The 20,584-nt window shown below is 40.7% G+C and overlaps 1 protein-coding gene across 1 annotated transcript in view; it reads left to right on the forward strand.

The window, feature by feature from the left end:
* Nucleotides 1–20,584, forward strand: part of OXSR1 (oxidative stress responsive kinase 1) — a 271,596-nt gene that overhangs the window by 108,317 nt on the left and 142,695 nt on the right. Inside the window, exon 3 of the mRNA XM_053713780.1 lies at nt 17,157–17,265. Within this exon, the coding sequence (XP_053569755.1) occupies nt 17,157–17,265 (109 nt within the window). The remainder of the gene's footprint in view (nt 1–17,156; nt 17,266–20,584) is intronic.

A 20,584-nucleotide genomic window follows, 5' to 3' on the forward strand; every position in this document is an offset into this window, starting at 1 on the left:
CCTGGGGGGGAGTCAAAGTGTAATGATCATAAAAATAAATATTTAAATTTGTGAGATCAGATCGATATTAACCACCCAGCCACTATGGACGTTTTTTAGTTGGAAGTGAAGCAATATGAATCAAGCAAGCACTAGCAGCAGTACTTTACTCACCGGCACTGGCTATAACTTATTTGAGGATGCAGACCCGCCTCGTCTGTGTGAGTCGCAACCTCCACGGCTCTACCACACGTGTCCACGCAGCTATGCTGCTGCAGTGCCGCTTCTAACTGCGCACTCGCAGTCAATATGTTGTGCATGGGGGTGGGTGGAGCAGGAGCCTAAGCTGTCTGGTGCCACAGGATGATCATTTATATGTGGACTGGCGTCATCCACACCCGGTCCACATATTTCAGGTGTAGGGGCTCCCATCTGCCTATATGCCAGGCCAGGACTTCACTTCTCACTTTCCGGCTGAACGCTCCTTCCTTCCACGATGATTATTAGTTGATGACCCCTTGAGAGTGCCCCCTCTGCATCTTCCTCCATTACCAACAATATTTTTGCGTACCACAGGTTGGGAACCGCTGATGTAGACTATGCCTGTGTCTTCTTAAAAAGCTTAACACATTTATTTATGTTGGCCAATTAAAAGATGCTATAATCTACTATGCAGAATTGGCTAGAATACTTAGGGAATTCTATTTTGAACTCTGTGTGTTTATGTGAATCTACCGTTTTTTTCTATATTTCTGATCATAATAGTTAAAAATGAATAAAGCATGGACAAAGGTGTTATTTCTTGAGGTTTTTAAAATGTGTTAATGTTGGAGTGATCTCACTAATAGCTAAACACTACTAGCCGTAAGAAAATTTGAGGCTTCTTTCTCATTCTTAGACCTATCAATAACTATATCCGTGTTGTCTGCATTTACATCGTACCTAATAATAATTAATTTGAGATTCCATTTTCCTTGGATCAGATAATGGTCAAAATAACAAATTCAGATCTCTGTTTATGATGCTTTTAATTAAGGATTATGTTTTTTTATCCTTATTGCTTAAAGGAACATTAAAGTAAAAATGTATCTTTTATGATTACGATACATCACACACAATTTTTTAAACAGCGTTTGATTTCACTTCCATTTTCTAAATACTGTACGCACATTCTCTTTATATGCACACTTCCTGAGGCACCAGCTTCTACTGACAATGTGGGAAAATTTACAGAATATACGTATATGTCTTGTGTTTGGCTGATGGCTGTCACATGATACAGTGGAAGGAAAATTAAACTAACTTTGTTCTTTAAAACCTTTTCTGCAAGCATAGATTGTAAGCAAACATGTATGAACTTTTCTTTTGATGGGAATGTCTTGACAATATAAAAAATAGATTATAGAAGATTATTTCATCTCTAAGATAGGAAAAAAGACCAGATCTGTAGCTCTTGTTTTGTCTCTGTCTGACCCATATGTGGTGCTTAAAACTGACTGGGAAGAGAACTAGAGAAGACTGCTTTTATTTGGAAGAATTCACTGCAGTGCTGAATTTCTTGACTACCAAAAAGTGATAGTGTTATTCCCAGGAGATAATTAATGGACACACCACCCGGCTAAAATTGAAGCCAATATTAAAGGGACAGTCTAGGCCAAAATAGACTTTCATGATTCAGATAGAGAATGTAATTTTAAACAATTTTCCAATTTTACTTTTATCACCAATTTGGCTTTGTTCTCTTGGTATTCTTAGTTGAAAGCTTAACCTAGGAGGTTCATATGCTAATTTCTTAGACCTTGAAGCCCACCTCTTTTCAGATTGCATTTTAACAGTTTTTCACCACTAGAGGGTGTTAGTTCACATATTTCATATAGATAACTTCATGTGCACGAGCACAGTGTTATCTGGGAGCAGGCACTTATTGGCTAGACTGCAAGTCTGTCAAAAGAACTGAAAAAAGGGGCAGTTTGCAGAGGCTTAGATAAAAGATAATCACAGAGGTTAAAAGTATATTATTATAACTGTGTTGGTTATGCAAAACTGGGGAATGGGTAATAAAGGGATTATCTATCTTTTAAAACAATAAAAATTCTGGTGTAGACTGTCCCTTTAAGCTCAAAATGAGCTGACATGACATTTAAAAAATAAAATAAAAAATTCTGTTCCACAACTTTATTACATCACTGTGTTAGATTATGTAATGAATGTATGCTTCGGATAGCTTAAAGGGATAGGAAAGTAAAAATTAAACTTGCACTATTCAGATAGAGCATGTAATTTTAAAAGACTTTTAAATTGATGTCTATTTTAAAATGTGCTTGTTCTCTTGGTATCCCTTGTTGAAGAAGAATACGCACACATCCTACACTAGTGGGATCTTGCTGCTGAATGGTGCTTGCACACATTTGTCTCTTGTGACTAACTTGATGGGTTCCGCTAGCTGACTATGCTCTTTCAACAAAAGATAACAAGAGAATAAAGCACATTTGATAATAGAAGTAAATTGGAAAGTTGTTTAAAATTGTATGTTCTTTCCAAAGCTTGAAAGAAAAGTTTAGGGTTTACTGTCCCTTTAAGTAACATTTATTAATAACAGAAAATTTTATTATATTGCAAAGTATTACACTGCCCCCACCTGGCTACTTCATAATGGCACCCGGTTGGCAAACTTTTCTGTGGAGAACAATGGAAATATAGCAACAATGTGTGTCTAGTGTTAAATAAGTTATTTGTCTCACTGGTAAAGTCCAGAAGACCAAAAAATAAAAACATCTGGGGCTTATTGATTCTCTGAACTGTAGAATTGCCTGGCATCTTGGGACTGAAACTATGTTTATGTCATGCTAATGCACTTATAAATGTTTACTGGAAAGTCACCCATGGGTAGAACGTGACTTCACCCTCAGTTGGCACTTCCAAAAGAGCAAGCTGTTGGTTATTCTCCGTGTGTATCTGAGAAGCTGTGGTACTTTCATGCATTTTAATTTCACTATTCAGTTCCTTTATTCTTCATTGAGATTATTTGCAGATGGTTCCAGACTCTATTTTGGTCCTCAACATGGGGTTTTGATTCTCACCAGGTGCTATTTAGATACAGTGTATGGTCCGAGCATTCTTCTCCATCACATCAGCTGGCTCTTGTCCTTGTGATCAGTGCGGGTGGTAGCGCTCCTTTTGTTCTATTGGCTGCCAGCGTTCCCAGTCTCACTTGTAGTCTACATAAAAAAGAATGGAATGCGGTGCCATTTATTATTTATGGGTTTGGTGTGTGTGCTCGCATGTTTTTAAAATCTTGCACACTATAGAGGTAATCAAGTACCTAGGTTTCATTGAAGCCAAAAAAAAAAGCGTGATTATTTCTTTTATTTACAGTGCAGACAAAAGCATTTAAATTGCGTCTCCTTAAAATGAGTTTTATAGACCTGTGAAAGCGCATAAAAAGGCTCATTGATTTGTGTTGGTGCTGTGTAACCCAGATGGGAGATAACCGGTTCACAAACTGCTAACAAAATATTAGTTGTATATCTGGCTAGCTTTATTACAGAGATCAAAACATAAAATAACCTTAAATATGTTGTAAAATAAATCCACCACATTTTATACATCGTAAACCCTTTCTGTTAAATATATCTAACTCGCTCACCGTAAATCAGGAGCTGACGGATAAGACATTTGTAGGGCTGTAATGCAAGTAAAATATTTAGGACCCGGAAGCCAAAGCACTATTGTTGCCTTGCCCTGAAAAATGTTAGGATTTGCATACAATTGTGCAAATTCAAATAATAAAATAGATTTTTTGATGAAATTCTATAACTTCTGATTAGCTATGTAAGAAAAAAAACTCTTTCTTGCAGTTGTATTTTGTATAGATTAAATAAAATAAAGGGACATTACACACACTGAGATTGCAACATAAAATACAACTTTATGTAGTATAAAAAGCAAACAAAACAAAAACAACCTTGCAATATATTTTAAAGGGACATTCAAGTCAAAATCAACTTTTATGATTCCGAAAGAGCAGCAGTTTTGAGACTATTTCCAATTTACTGCCATTATCAAATTTAGCAAAATCTTTTTATATGCACACTTTCTGGAGAACAAGATGTGCACAAGCTCACAGGGTATTCATATAGTGGTCTGTGATTGGCGGATGTCTGTCACATGATACAAGAAGACGGAAAATGGGAATTTGTCAGAAAAAAAAAATCTACTGCTTATTTCAAATTCAGAGCAGGTGTTAAATCATTGTCTCTTTATTATGCCCTTGTTAATTCTGATTTAGTGGTTCTTTAAAGGGTCGTTATAGTAATAAAACTACTAATTTTATCACTAGCCATGCTACAACGTTATGTGTTTAAAGGGACACTTAAGTCAAAATAAACTTTTGTTATTTGGATACATTATGCAGTTTTAAGACACTTTCCAATTTACTTCCATCATCAAATTTTGCACTGTCCTTTTATATTCACACTTTCTGTGGAACAAGATCCTACTGAGTATGTGCATATGCTCACAGGGTATATGTATACTAGTCTGTGATTGGCTGATGTCTGTCACATGATACAGTGGGCTGGAAAATGTGATAAAATATAAAGTTGTCAGAATTTTTTTTACTGCTTATTTGAAATTCAGAGTAAATGATATAGTATTGTCTTGCTTTTATATACTCAAATTATGTAGTTCTACTGCATTGAGTGTTCCTTTTAACAAACAGCCAGGTTGTGTGACGAGCAATTCTGATTGGATCAGAGTCAGTTTTTGCTTGGGACTAGCAGTGCTTTGTGGCTTCTGCTGAGTTTTACTTTATCTTCGTGTTTTGCCCCTTTGCAGGGCTTTAACACATAGCGTTGTAGCGTAGCGAGTGGTAAAATTACACATTGTAATGAATAAAAGCATGTCATTCCATCACTATAATTGTGTCCCCTTTTCTTATAGTTTAACTCTGAAAATGGTGACCTTTCCAATTCCTGTTACAAGTAGAAGTGCCAACTCCAGACTTAACAATGCTGTATTCCACACCGTAATTAGTTGTATACTTTACTAGACCCACATATATTTTTTCCTTATTCGCCTCGGCAAAGAAGACGACCTAGGTTACAACATAGTGTCACCCATTGCTTTATAGACACTGAAACTTTATTATATTTTTATGGGCACTAAAGTCAAACCGTCATGGTTCAGATTATGCATTTTTAACAACATTCTAGTTTACTTCAAATTTGCCTTGTTCTCTAGGAATTCTTTATGATTTGCAGTGTTCTCTACAGAAAATTTTGCAAGCTGGGTGGATATATGAAGTAGCCAGGTGGGGGCAGTGTAATATTTTCTAATATTATATAATTTTCTGCAATGCAAAGTACAAATTAATTGCATAATTCAACATGTATTTAATGATAATTTATGCAATACAAATTTTAACATTTGTAATATTAGCTATTTTTAGCATAATATTGGCTAATATTTTAGCTGTATGGTCAGTACAACTGGGTGGTGCATTCGCTACAGAGGTCCTGGGGAGAACACGGCTTTATACTAGCTTTATATCCATTAGTACCATATATGGTATTAGTACCATTAGTTCTTATTGATTTATTGTCAAGTACAAGAACCTAAGATGCTCAACATGTACTTGACATTATATAGGAAATCTGTATTTGTAAATCATTTTTAGAACTAATATAATTCTGTTTTCTTAAATGTCCCTGGATTACAAAATGAAACTGTCAGTCTTAAATGCCTTTAAAACCATTTATAATGTCTTTAATGTAAAAATCATCTGGTTAGCATCTACTAGTTATATTCATGTAGTGAATTCATGCTTTATAGGGAAATATTTAATCCTGAATACATCCAATTGTATTTGTCTGCATGTTTATTTGTGCAAACTGTCATTAAAGGGACGCTAAATACCTTGTAAATACAATACATTTGTTATCTTGCTATAGAATAACATGTCTAAATATTTCTTTTAAAACAAATCTAGTTTCCTACAACAAATTTTTATTCAATAGTAAAACTCAGCCCACTTAATAGTCCAACTCCACACAGAACTTATTTGGAAACGTCAATCCGTGCTTGAGTCTGCAGTCAACAAGTTCTAGCCATGGCCATTATGTTAGGATAAAAAGACCATTGTTTTTAAAGTCAATTAAGAAAAAATATATGGTAGCATTAGCCTTGAGAAGTGTCTAAGAAGAATTGGCAAACCCACAATATGCATCAGCTTTCAATAGAACCTTTTTTTCCAGCTTCCCTCTGGTCATTCTTTTTAGGGACTTGGTTTAAGTGTAAAGCAGCTTTTTATTTCCTGGGTACCCACTGTTTCATCTTTTCAGGGACCTTGTGATAATATCCAACAATTACATTGTTTCCTCCCTGGTTCTTTGTTCAGAAGAACACTAATACCTAGTTTTGCATTTATTAGTTCTTAAATCTGAAAAAAAGAAAAAGAAAACTATGAAGCAGCGCTTCTCAATTCACAAGGTCCATATTGAATGATTTTATATGTTAGTGTATGTGTAGATACAAATACATAACTCTTATACAGTAAGGATTAAGGCTACCATTATTACTGTCTGCATTAATAATATTTTGATCAGTTTATTATAGCTAAGCTGAGTTAATTCCAGACAGATTCACTTTTGATGAATCTGTTTTTTTTTCTTTTTTCATAGTTTGGATTTTCTGAGATATTGCAATAGCTTTTGGTACCTATTTTTGCAGGTCTTTATGGAGCCTGGTCTGTGGATTGTGGCACAAAATGTATTAATTATGAAGTGTATTATTGTATTTGGCCATCATACTCTATTACTTATGTTAGGATCTCTTATTTCCTTCTTAATATGAGTCCACGTCTTCATCCTTGTGGGAAATACTGAACCTGGACACCAGGAGGAGGCAAAGACACCCCAGCCAAATGCTTAAATACCTCTCCCACTCCCCTCATCCCCCAGTCATTCTTTGCCTTTCGTCACAGGAGTTTGGCAGAGAAGTTTTAAAAGATGCAGAGTAGTTCCTTATGAAGGGTATCTACCCTTCGGAATGGGACTGGAGTTTTAAGAAGTCTTGTCAGCCTCTTAGTGAGAGCATTGATGAAATTTAGGGTCTGGAGATGCATGTAGAGTCTTTCTGCGAACCTATCTATCTATTGGCTACTTATAGAGCGCAAACTAATCACCCGTGAGGGTCTCAAGGTGCTAAGGGAAAGCAAATAGGAGGAGGGGGGCAGGGGGTGGGCGTTCAGTCGGAGAGCCAGGTTTTGAGGTCCTTTCTGAACTTTGTAAGGGAGGTGGATTGTCTGAGGTTCAGAGGGAGGGTGTTCCATGTCTTTGCTGCCATATGGGAGAAGGATCTTCCGCCCCCTGTGGATTTACTGATGCGGGGGATGACTGCGAGTGCTTGGTCGGCCGATCAGAGTTGTCTGGCGGGGTGTAGAAATTTAAGCGGTGGTTGATGTATTCTGGTCCGATGTTGTGTAGGGGCTTGAAGGTGATTCTCTTGTTGATGGGGAGCCAGTGAAGTTTCCTTAGATGTTCAGTGATGTGGCATTGGAGAGGGATGTCGAGGATGAGTCTGGCTGAGGCTTTCTGGATACGTTGGAGTCTCTTTTGGAGTTTGATGGTGGAGCCGGCGTAGAATACGTTGCCGTAGTCCAACCGGCTGCTGACAAGGGCGTGGTGACTGTTTTCCTGGTTTCGGTAGGGATCCACTTGAAGATTTTTCGTAGCAGGTGGAGCATGTGGAAGCATGTTGAGGTGATGGCATTGATTTGTCGGTTCATGGAAAACCCATCCAGACTCGTATTAACAGTTCCTAAGCAATCAGTGTTGATGAGTTTCACTGCCTGCTTTTTTCACTCAAGTCCATGTCAGAAGCGATGCTACAAGACTGTCAAACTTGAGAGGCTGTGTTTTGTTCCACCGCATAGATTCCGGTAAGATTGTTTCATTATTTATACACATATAACGTAAGAAGACAGGGTCGCAGTGTGGCTCCTTTTATCTGTTTGGAATCAAGGGTTAATATCTCCAGAAGGGGATTATTGAACATGGGGGATAATTTCACATAATGTACATATTGTGATTATGCTGCAACATGTGTGAGATGTGGCTCAGGCAGATGTTGGAACGTACAGGTTTAAGCTGCGCAGCCTTTTAGGTTTGGCGTGTATTTAGCTATAGCAGGGGCGGACCTGCATGGAGCACCACATGACCAGGTGTGGTCACACTGATTCTTCCTCTTCCTAACCGTGCGTTTTTCCGGAGACAAATCGGTTTCTCTCTTGGGCCTGGGTCATAGGAGGTGGTGAGTGCCCCAGCCATTGGGGGTATAAAGGTTTTTTTATAAGCGCAAGCTATGGAGGACTCTGATGCATTAGAGGGTACTCCCTCTCTACTTAAATCTAATGCCTGTCTATATTGTGAGGAAGCCACGGTGTACCGGCCTGCTCAATTATGTTCCACATGCCTTGATAAAGTAATTTTATCTAAGAAAGCTAATATGTTTAGTACTACTGAGCCTTCCACCTCTGAGGAATCTCCGTCCCGTGAGGTGCGTACCCTTCATTCATCTCCTATTGCACATGCAGCTTCCCGTAGCACTCCTAATCCTCCATGTGGAGGGGCCCTTTTACCGCCAGACTTTACTGAACAGTTAGACGGCAGTGTCTGCGGCCTTTATTGTTTGACCTCACCCTGCTAAGCGCATGCGAAAGGTTAAATATTGCTATCCTTCCCAGGGGTCATCTACTAGCTTATTGGATTTATCGGATACTAGATTATTCGCTGATAAAGACACCTCTGATACTTCGAAGGATGTTCTTTCCGGGTCGGAATCTGCTGCCTCTAAACCTCCAGCTGCGGAGGAACCAGACTTTAGATTTAGGATTGAACACTTATGCTTTCTACTAAATGAAGTATTGGCTACTTTTAGAGGTTTCTGAACAGTTTTCACAAGTTTATATATCATTCAATTCATATTCTTTATGTAGACACACATAATACTATCTGTTTTATATTGATCTTCTAATCAAGGTCCCCACTTTAACACTAAGAATATATATCTCCAACTAAGTCCTTGCCTATTATAGGCGCTGCTTATTATAGGCGCTCCTTTAGATCTCTTTCAAATAGCTTATAATTTCCGGGTTGCTAAGGACCCCCATTCTTTAGGAGCCATAGGACTACAGATCGAGCGCTGTAAGATATCCATTTCTGTTAACACTACTTTAGAGGTTTCAGAACCTAAATTACCTGAGGACCTCTGTATTCCTAAATTAGATAAGGTCTATGAAGACAGGGTTGTACCACAGACTTTCCCTGTTCCCGTAATAGATGGCGAACATTATTAAGAATAAATGGGAAAGACTTGGTTCTTCTTTTTCCCCTTCTTTTAAAAATTAACTCAATTAGAGTTGTGGGGTTCCGTTCCTAAGGTGGATGGCACTATCTCTACGCTTGCTAAGCGCACTACTATCCCTCTTGAGGATAGTTCGTTGTTTAAGGAGCCCATGGATAAGAAGCTGGAAACTCTGTTAAGAAAGATGTTTTAAAATACGGGATATTTGTTTTAACCGGCAGCGGCTGTTCCTGTGGTTGCTGGAGCGGAAACCTACTGGTGCAACGCCTTTCTGAATTGATCAAGGTGGAAGGTTCCCTTGATGCAATCCATGAAAGACTTCACCTGAATGCCAAGGCCACAGGTTTTTCTGTGCTAGCCTGTAAGGCACTCTGGCTGAAGTCTTGGTCTGCGTACATGACTTCGAAGTCTAAACTTCTTTCCCTTCCGTAAAATTTTCTTTGGTCCAGGCCTGGACTCAATCATATCCACGGTCACTGAAGGCAATTGTGCCTTTCCTTTTTACCGCAGGATAAGAACAACAAACCTAAGGGACAAGGTCCTAATTTTTGCTCCTTTTGTTCGGACAAATCCCAACATCAGCAGCCCTCTATGAAGCCTGAGCAGTTGAAGGGAACTTGGAAACCTTCTCAGCCCTGGAATAAATCCAAGCAGAACAAGAAGCCCGCCGAGTCGAAGTCGGCATGAAGGGGGCGGACCCCGATCCGGCCTTGTATCTGATAGGGGGCAGACTATCTCTATTTTCGGAAGCTTGGTTTGAGGACGTGCAAGACCCGTGGGTACTGGAGGTCATCGCTCAGGGATACAGGATAGGTTTCAAGTCTCATCCTCCCAGGGGCAGATTCCTCTTATCAAACCTGTCTTCAAGGCCAGAAAAGAGAGAAGCTTTTCAAGGGTGTGTGAGGGATCTCTCCTCCCTGGAGGTCATTGTGCCAGTACCTCCAGCCGAGAGAGGTCTGGGATACTACTCAAACCTTTTTGTGGTACCAAAGAAGAAGGGTACTTTTTCGCCCGATTCTGGACCTAAAGTGCTTAAACAAATTTCTGGCTGTCCCCTCGTTCAAGATGGAGACAATAAGGTTCATTCTTCCCTTAGTCCAGGAAGGACAATTCATGACGACGATAGACCTGACGGATGCCTGCCTTTACTTCCCTATACACAAGGAACACTTCAAGTTCCTAAGATTTGCGTTCCTGGACCAGCACTTTTCAGTTTATTACACTTCTGTTTGGTCTAGCTACTGCTCCAAGAGTTTTTACGAAGGTTCTAGGGGCTCTGTTTGCAGTGGCCAGATCCAGAGGGATTGCAGTGGCGCCATACTTGACGATATTTTGGTTCAAGCACCGTCTTGTCTGGTAGAGAACCATTCTAAAGCCCTTTTTTCTCTTCTTCGATCTCATGGATGGAAGATAAATTTAGAAACGAGTTCTCTTATTCCCAGTACCAGGTTTGGAGTTCCTGGGTACGAGAATAGACTCCATATCCATGAGGATATTTCTTACAGATCAGAGACGTTATAAGCTAACTTCCAATTGTCCTGTCCTTCAGGCCATCTGTGGCTCGGTGTTTGAAGGTAATTGGGCTCATAGTGTCCTGCATGGACATCATCCCTTTTGCCAGATTCCATCTCAGACCTCTTCAGCTGTGCATGCTGAGACAGTGGAACAGCAATCATTCAGATCTGTCTCAACAGATTTCTCTGGGCAGCCGGTCAAGAGAATCGCTCTCCTGGTGGCTCTGTCCCGATCACCTGTCCTAAGGGACGTCCTTCTTGAGACCATCCTGGGAGATTGTGACTAAGGACGCGAGTCTCACAGGATGGGGAGCTGTTTGGGGGTCCAGGAAGGCACATGGCCTGTGGACTTGATAGGAATCCCTCCTCCCGATTAACATCTTGGAGCTTCAAGCGATCTTCAATGCTCTGAAGGCTTGGCCCCTTCTGGGTTCGACCCAGTTTATCAGATTCCAATCGGACAACATAACCTCGGTGGCCTACATAAACCATCAGGGGGGAACGAGGAGCTCCCTAGCAATGAGGGAAGTATCTCGGATTCTGGAAAAGGCTGAGGCCCACAACTGCTCGCTGTCAGCGATCCACATTCCGGGTGTGGAAAACTGGAAAGCGGATTTCCTCAGCAGACAATCTTTTCATCCTGGGGAATGGTCTCTCCGTCCCGAGGTGTTTGTGGAGATTTGCAGCAGATAGGGCTCAATTTCAAGCTACCCAGATATGGGTTGCGGTCCAGGGATCCTCAGGTGGAACTAGTAGATGCATTAGCAGTGCCTTGGAGGTTCAGTCTGATCTACATTTTTCCGCCATTACCACATCTATCTTGTGTGGTGGCCTGCATGAAGCAGGAGCGTGCATCAGTAATTCTAATTGCTCCATCGTGGCCTCGGAGGATGTGGTTCGCGTATCTGGTGGGGATGTCCTCATCTCCTCCATGTCGCAGGGATCTGCTGAAACAAGGTTCTTTTCATCAAAACCTAGATTCTCTGAGGCTGACTGCGTGAAGATTGAACACTTAGTCGTAGCCAAGAGAGGTTTTTCTGAGAGAGTTATTGATACTCATTCAAGCTCGTAAGCTGGTTACTCGTCGCATCTATCATAAGGTGTGGAGGACCTACTTATTCTGGTTTGAAGAGCGTGGATTTACCTGGCACAAGGTCAGGGTTTCCAGGATTCTTTCCTTTCTCCAGGATGGTCTGGAGAAGGGCCTTTCAGATTGCTCCCTTAAGGGACAGATTTCAACACTATCTGTTTTTTTCTGCACAAGAGACTCGCTGAGCTTCCAGACGTCCATTCCTTTGTTCAGGCTCTGACTAGAGTCAGGCCTGTGTTTCGATCTAGCGCTCCTCGGAGTTTAATTCTTGTTCTCAAGGTTTTGCAGAGCCTATGCACGACCTTGGCATTAAATTAAAATCTTGGAAGGTTCTCTTTTTACTGGCTATTGCTTCAGCACGCAGAGTATCTTAGATGGCTGCATTGCAATGTGAGCCCCCTTACTTAGTATTCCATGCTGATAAGGCTGTTCTTCGTACTGGGTTAGGTTTTCTTCCCAAGGTTGTTTCGGACCGCAACATCAATCAGGAGATTGTTGTTTCTTCCTTGTGTCCTAATCCTCCTTTGAAGGAGCGGTTACATCATAATTTGGATGTGGTTTGGGCCTTGAAGTTCTATCTTCAAGCTACTAAGGAGTTTAAACAGAATTCTTCTTTGTTTGTTGTCTATTCTGGAAGCGTAGGGGGCAGAAGGCCTCTTCTACTTTCTTATCTTTTTGGTTGAGGAGCATTATTTGTTTAGCATTTGAGACAGCAGGACATAAGCCTTCTCAGAGGATTAAGGCTCATTCAACTAGAGCTGTGGCTTCCTCTTGGGCCTTTAAGAATGAGGCCTCTATGGATCAGATTTGTAGGGCAGCTACCTGGTCCTCCTTACATACCTTTTCAACATTTTACAAATTTTACGTTTTTGCTTCGGCTGAAGCAGCTTTTGGGAGAAAGGTTTTGCAGGCGGTGGTGCCCTCAGAATAGGGTCCGCCTCTCTTTTTACCCTCCTGTTTCATTAAGTGTCCTCTAGAGCTTGGGTATATGTTTCGCCCCCGGCAGAATAACTGGGGGATGAGGGGAGTGGGGGAGGTATTTAAGCCTTTGGCTGTGGTGTCTTTGCCTCCTCCTGGTGGCCAGGTTCAGTATTTCCCACAAGTAATTAATGAAGCCGTGAACTCTCCTCATACGGAAGGAAAGGAAATTATCTGGTAAGCATAATTTGTTTTTATAAGGACTGTAATCGGGACATAATACTCATATACTAAATCACTTAAGTGATGCAGTATAACTGTAAAAAGCTGACAGGAAAATATCACCTGAGAATCTCTATGTAAAAAAGGAAGATATTTTACCCTACAACTTCCAAAGCTCACCAGATTAAAGGGACATGAAAGCCAATTTTTTTCTTTCATGATTTAGAAAGTAGGGATGCACCGAAATTTCGGCCGCAGAAAGTTTCGGCTGAAAATGGCATTTTTGGTTATTTCGGTTTTCGTTTTTTTTCTGCCTTTTATTTTCGGTAAAATTGTGTAGCATATTTCAAATTTGATGCCAGCCTACAGCTGCTGTTTGAGTTCATTACTTGACTTACTGTTTAGCATATAATGAGTTTTCTAGGAATATACTTTATTTTGATAATTGGTAAAAAAAAAACACGTTTAAATCTGATTCTGTTACACAGAACTAAATAAAGAATAATACTAGTGATGCACTAAAATTTGGGCCGCCGAAAATGTGCAATTTCAATTTCGGCCAAAGTTTACCAAAATGGCTAAAAATGTACAGCCCTCCCCTGTTCTATTGAGTTACATGCCTATCCTTGGCATAAGGTGAGCAGCACAGCACTGGCATGGTACACAGAGCATACACATAAGTACCATGACATGATGATATTTGAAACCAGCAGTGCCCTTTTATTTTATTTTATTTTTTTAGAAGGAAACCAAAGTTCTGAATACAGTATTCAAAGGAGGATAAGTAACATGTTTATAAATACTTGATATTATCAGACAGCCCTAAGCACACACAGTGAATATGTATAAGCCTTATATACAGTGCTCATACATCAGCCTCTTGTGCGTAGACATTCAATTCGCCTGAGGCAAATATGCGTGCACACTATATATGCATAAGCCCCAAGCTCGCACACAGTTGGTATAAATTAGCACCCACCAGTGTATACAAAAAAAGCACAGTAACTTTCTATAACCACCTTGCACGTAAGGTCATAGCTAAGTCCGGTGGTCCTGGTGATAGGTAGACTCCATTTGGGACTCCGGACATATTATCTGACGGGTCAGTGTGAGACCCGAACCAGGAACTAGGCGGAGATACGATGAGAGACTATCAGGTGCAGCCACGCCCATCGCACGGATAACTACACCCAAAAACAAAACACATGTCCACCTCGTATTGTTGTCTGGCTATAACCACGCTCTCCCTTGTAGAGCTCCACCAGTTTCACTGCAGATCACGCCCTACGGTACAAGTGACCATGCCCATTTGTTGGAGCTTTCCCGCCTACAAGCTCTCTCAGCTACACACACAGACTGTAGTTAAAAAATAAAAATTTCGGTTTCGATTTTCGGCCAGGGGGCATCCTGAATTTTCGGTATCGGTTTCGGTCCAGAATTTTCATTTCGGTGCATCCCTATTAGAAAGAGCATATAATTTTAAACAACTTTCTAGTTTACTTCTATTATCTAATTTGCTTCATTCTCTTGATATCACTTGCTGAAAAGCATATCTAGATATGCTCAGTAGCTGCTGATTGGTTGCTGCACCTAGAGGCCTTGTGTGATTGGCTCACACATGGGCATTGCTATTTCTTCAACAAAGGATATCTAAAGAATTGAGCAAATTAGATAATACAAGTAAATTGGAAAGTTGTTTAAAATTGCACGCCCTATCTGAATCATGAAAGTTTAAATTTGACTAGACTGTCCCTTTAAGTGCTGTGTAAAAAGTTATCTTACTGCCCAGCTGCAGGTAAAAACTTTCTTTTTTACATAAACATGTTCAGGTGATATTTTCTAGGCAGCTTTTTACAGCTTTGCTGCATCACTTTCAAGTGTTTCAACATTTTGGTATCATGGCCCTTTAAAGTCTTCCAGCATTCTTTTTGATGGGAACTATATACATGAGCTGGGAAATCTTGGAAGTTTCAGAGCAAGCCTTTTAATGAAAGCTTTAATAAAGGAAGTCAAATGAGTCCTGATGTTAACACAGTCTCTTCCGACTTAAATGTAATTTAAAGACTTAGAACCTAGCCATTTTTTCACCACTAATGGGGACATTCCTTTGTTTTTGTGGATTATTATTATTTCTCAGCTTTGTGGTGGGAACATTTAGTTTCCAGTTTATGTGAACTTTCAGGCAAAGTTCCTTTGTCGTAACCGTAAGAAGACTCTTCCTGTGACGTGGTCTTGAGGATGCTTTTTCTTTGTAAATTTCCCAGAAATGGTGGTTTGTTGAAATTAGATTTGATAGCAACAAGAGAAATTGTAAGTATTGCAACATAATTGGGGATCTCATTTGTTTATCAATTTTACAAAATGGTTATATTTGGGACGTTCAAACTAGTTTAGTCTTTTCTTCATTTTTTTATCCTGTGTCTCAGTATTTCAAGTAGGATGAACAGATGGTGATTTTTATGGAGTCTGCCTAGCCCAAAACAAATAATTATGCTGTTTCTAAGATCTATCTCAATATATATTCCTTCACCAAGACCTAATAGTGCTTACACTGTTGACTTGCTACTTGAATTATTGTTTTCTGTGGGTATATGTTTGTCAGAATAAGTCGCTTCTAATTTTCCACTTTGGTCAAATCCTGAAAATAGTTTTCTTATTTTTTCCTTTGCAATAATACAGGTTTTAGATATTATCCGATATACCATAGGCATAGCTTTTTTTCCTTAGGTCCTTGGATGTTCAGGCTTCCATACTAAGAGTTCGTTTCTAGGGAAAGTGATTCATCCTTATTGGATATATTTTTTTTAAAATGTTTTGTCATTAAATAGTCCATTCTTCTACACGATCCAATTCTAATTCTGCAGGTTCATCCTTTTGAACCTTTCCATCAAGTCTCTTTTAAGACTGTCCTACTGGTTACTTTGTCTGCCGCTAGTCATGGTTTGAGCTTGGTATTCCAGATTGCTTTGTTCTTTTGTTTCTTATAGCAAATAAGTGGTTCTAAATAAGTTTGTTATTTAAGTTAGAAGATATGTTTTGGAAGCAGCTGAGGAGTTTAGTCTGGTTTTTTATTTCTTTCTTTTTGGCCTTTAATCAGGTACCAGAAAAACAGCCAGTAAGCTTGCAAAAGTTTATTTTGCCAGTTAGATTTCCTTTGTATTCCTGATGATTACATTTTTTTTGAAGCTTACAAGAGTTTCTTTAGCTAGTTGGATTTGCTTGTTCAGGATTCTGTGATCCTGAAGGAGTTTTAAAATGGTAAACCCTTTTTAAGGTCTTGGCTTATTCCACTAAGTGTAACAGTTATGCAAGTCATACTTTTTACTATATCTACCAGTTCAGTGTTTTTGCTTTGGAATAGGCATCATTTGGTAAAATGGTCCATGCTTCCTTAGATCTAGGCAGATGTTCTGTAACTCACCCTTGCCTTATAACATTGGGTTTCAAACCAGTCCTCAAGCGTCTCTAACAGGCCACATTTTAAGGATATCTGAACTGGAGCACAGGTGAATTAATTAGCTGATTAGTAAACATGGTTATTTTACCTGCTCTAATCCAAGGTAGTCCAGAAAACGTGGCCTGTTGAAGAGGCCTGAGGAGACGGGCCTTATAAGATTCGGCTTTGGTCCTGACCCAACAGTACTTATATGATTCTACATGAGTAAGAAAGAAAATTGATGGATATATGTAGTGGTTGGATCTACCTATTAGACATATGGGATCCATTTCCACCTACTCAAGAGATCAGATGCCATCTGCTCACCATTATTCATAAGGTTCTATTGTATGTGTTAAGACATTTATTGGTAAGTATAAATCTGGTTTTTATTTCATTAAATCAGATGCTACAAATGCCATTTTTTTTCTTTCTAAGAAATAAAGTACGGCTAGATGTTTAGCCTTATCGGGAGCAAATAAATACCATGAAATATCATGACAATGTTTGATTAATGCACTTAATAATCACAGATTTACAATTGAGTCATGATGTAACAATATTTTTTTGTTTTTTTTCCCTGTTTTTATTTGTTACCCATTGATTACTTCCTATGTTGTGTTTGTCTCCTTAGAAAGAAATTCAGGCGATGAGCCAGTGCCATCACCCCAACATTGTCTCCTACTACACCTCATTTGTGGTGAAAGATGAGCTGTGGCTGGTGATGAAGTTGCTGAGTGGAGGTGAGAGCTATGTGCATCTGTATTTTGTTATATATTGTAGCAATGAATCAAACATGCAATTTTACAGTCTTGTATTTATTATTTTCCCACAATAGTCCAAGTAGTACTTTGTTGTCTTACTGTTTTCAGCTTTGCAAAACACAGTGTTACATTGCTTGCACACTAATTGTGATTTATTGATCACCAAAGAGATACCCATATCTTTTTTTGTGTGTGTGTGTTTTTTTTAATGGAATCCTACAATGATGGAATCCTACAAGTGAATCTCATGGGTTAAAAGCCTGTGATTTCTTAATGCCATTAATGGAATCCTACAAGTGAATCTCATGGGTTAAAAGCCTGTGATTTCTTAATGCCATTAATGGAATCCTACAAGTGAATCTCATGGGTTAAAAGCCTGTGATTTCTTAATGCCATTAATGGAATCCTACAAGTGAATCTCATGGGTTAAAAGCCTGTGATTTCTTAATGCCATTAATGGAATCCTACAAGTGAATCTCATGGGTTAAAAGCCTGTGCTTTCTTGTGTAGAGAATCCAGTTTTTAACAATTCTAGGGAAAATACAGTGACTCTGCAAATAATGTGTGTCATTTCCTTAAAGGGACATTAAACACTAAGGCTTGATTACAAGTGGAGCCATAAACGGGCAAATTTAATTCTCCTGCAAGCTCACAGGAGCACTTTTGTGCTTAGCGCAATTAACCAGAGGTCAGAGACTTTTTTAAATAAAAAAAATTGTACCCAAATTGCCTTTACATTGCTGTCTATGGGGACTGTGCTTTAACTGTAAATATATATATGTATATGCTTATATACATATATATTTTTGTGTTATATTCATGTATATATATTTTAATTTTCTGCCCGACTTACCCCCACACTGCGCTAGGTGCTTTGCCGTATCTCAAGACATAAGAACAAGGCTTTCATATTGCAGCTTATGGAAGTGCGCTTTCATGAGCGCAAGGCTGCCAGGCAATGCAAACAGGAAGTTGCATTTGCATCACACTTAACTTGTAATACCAGTGCACATTCTCGTGCACTGGTATTACTAAGTGTAACACAAATATTGCGCTCGCGAAGTCGAATTTTTGCTCCGCACAAGTAATTTAGGCTTAAATACATATCTATGCAGTGAGGTCAGAGACTGGTGAAGAACTGGCTATCATAAGCCTGAGAAACACATATATGCACACACACACACGCGCGCTCTCTCAAACATACACATACAGATGATCTCTCTTAGACGCACAAACACACATGCTCTCATACATGCACATACAGATGATCTCTCTCATACAAACGCACACGCCATGTCACTCAAACTCACGTTCTCACACACACACACACACATTGTCACTCACACAACACACAGGTGTTTTCTCAAACCTATACAGGCACATGCAGATAATCTCTCTTACACACACATGCACGCTTTATAACTCACACAACACACAGGTGCTCTCACATTCTCAGTCTCTCTCACAGATGCGCATGCTCTCTCTCTCACAGATGCGCATGCTCTCTCTCTCACAGATGCGCATGCTCTCTCTCTCACAGATGCGCATGCTCTCTCTCACAGATGCGCATGCTCTCTCTCTCACAGATGCGCATGCTCTCTCTCTCACAGATGCGCATGCTCTCTCTCTCACAGATGCGCATGCTCTCTCTCTCTCACAGATGCGCATGCTCTCTCTCTCTCACAGATGCGCACGCTCTCTCTCTCACGGATGCGCGCGCTCTCTCTCTCACGGATGCGCACGCTCTCTCTCTCACGGATGCGCACGCTCTCTCTCTCACGGATGCGCACGCTCTCTCTCTCACGGATGCGCACGCTCTCTCTCTCACAGATGCGCACGCTCTCTCTCTCACAGATGCGCACGCTCTCTCTCTCACAGATGCGCACGCTCTCTCTCTCACAGATGCGCACGCTCTCTCTCTCACAGATGCGCACGCTCTCTCTCTCACAGATGCGCACGCTCTCTCTCACTCTCTCTCTCTGATGCGCACGCTCTTTCTCTCTCTCTCTCTCTCTGATGCGCACGCTCTTTCTCTCTCTCTCTCTGATGCGCACGCTCTTTCTCTCTCTCTCTCTGATGCGCACGCTCTTTCTCTCTCTCTCTCTCTCTCTCTGATGCGCACGCTCTTTCTCTCTCTCTCTCTCTCTCTCTCTCTCTCTCTCTCTCTGATGCGCATGCTCTTTCTCTCTCTCTCTCTCTCTCTCTCTCTCTCTCTCTCTCTCTCTCTCTCTCTGATGCGCACGCTCTTTCTCTCTCTCTCTCTCTCTCTGGATGCGCACGCTCTTTCTCTCTCTCTCTCGCTCTCTCTCTCTCTCTCTCTCTCTCTCTCTCTGATGCGCACGCTCTTTCTCTCTCTCTCTCTCTCTCTCTCTCTCTGATGCGCACGCTCTTTCTCTCTCTCTCTCTCTCTCTGATGCGCACGCTCTTTCTCTCTCTCTCTCTCTCTGATGCGCACGCTCTTTCTCTCTCTCTCTCTCTCTCTCTCTGATGCGCACGCTCTTTCTCTCTCTCTCTCTCTCTCTCTCTCTCTGATGCGCACGCTCTTTCTCTCTCTCTCTCTCTCTCTGGATGCGCACGCTCTTTCTTTCTTTCTCTCTCTCTCTCTCTCTCTCTCAGATGCGCACGCTCTTTCTCTCTCTCTCTCTGATGCGCACGCTCTTTCTCTCTCTCTCTCAGATGCTCTCTCTCTCAGATGCGCACGCTCTTTCTCTCTCTCTCTCTCTCTCTCTCAGATGCTCTCTCTCTCTCAGATGCGCACTCTCTCTCTCTCTCAGATGCGCACTCTCTCTCTCTCTCTCTCTCTCTCTCTCTCAGATGCCCACTCTTTCTTTCTCTCTCTCTCTCTCTCTCTCTCTCTCTCTCTCTCTCTCAGATGCGCTCTCTCTCTCTCTCAGATGCTCTCTCTCTCTCTCTCTGATGCGCTCTCTCTCTCTCTCTCTCTCTCTCTCAGATGCGCACTCTCTCTCTCTCTCAGATGCGCACTCTCTCTCTCTCTGATGCGCACTCTCTCTCTCAGATGCACTCTCTCTCAGATGCGCTCTCTCTCTCTCTCTCTCTCTCAGATGTGCACTCTCTCTCTCTCTCAGATGCGCACACTCTCTCTCTCTCTCTCTCTCTCTCTCTCTCAGATGCGCTCTCTCTCTCTCTCTCAGATGCACTCTCTCTCTCTCTCTCTCTCTCAGATATGCACTCTCTCTCTCTCTCTCTCTCTCTCTCTCTCTCTCTCTTTCTCACTCTCTCTCTCTCTCTCAGATGCGCACTCTCTCTCTCTCTCTCTCTCTCTCTCTCTCAGATGCGC

Source organism: Bombina bombina, chromosome 5 (genome assembly GCF_027579735.1).
Source record: "Bombina bombina isolate aBomBom1 chromosome 5, aBomBom1.pri, whole genome shotgun sequence".
Taxonomy (NCBI): Eukaryota; Metazoa; Chordata; class Amphibia; order Anura; family Bombinatoridae; genus Bombina; species Bombina bombina.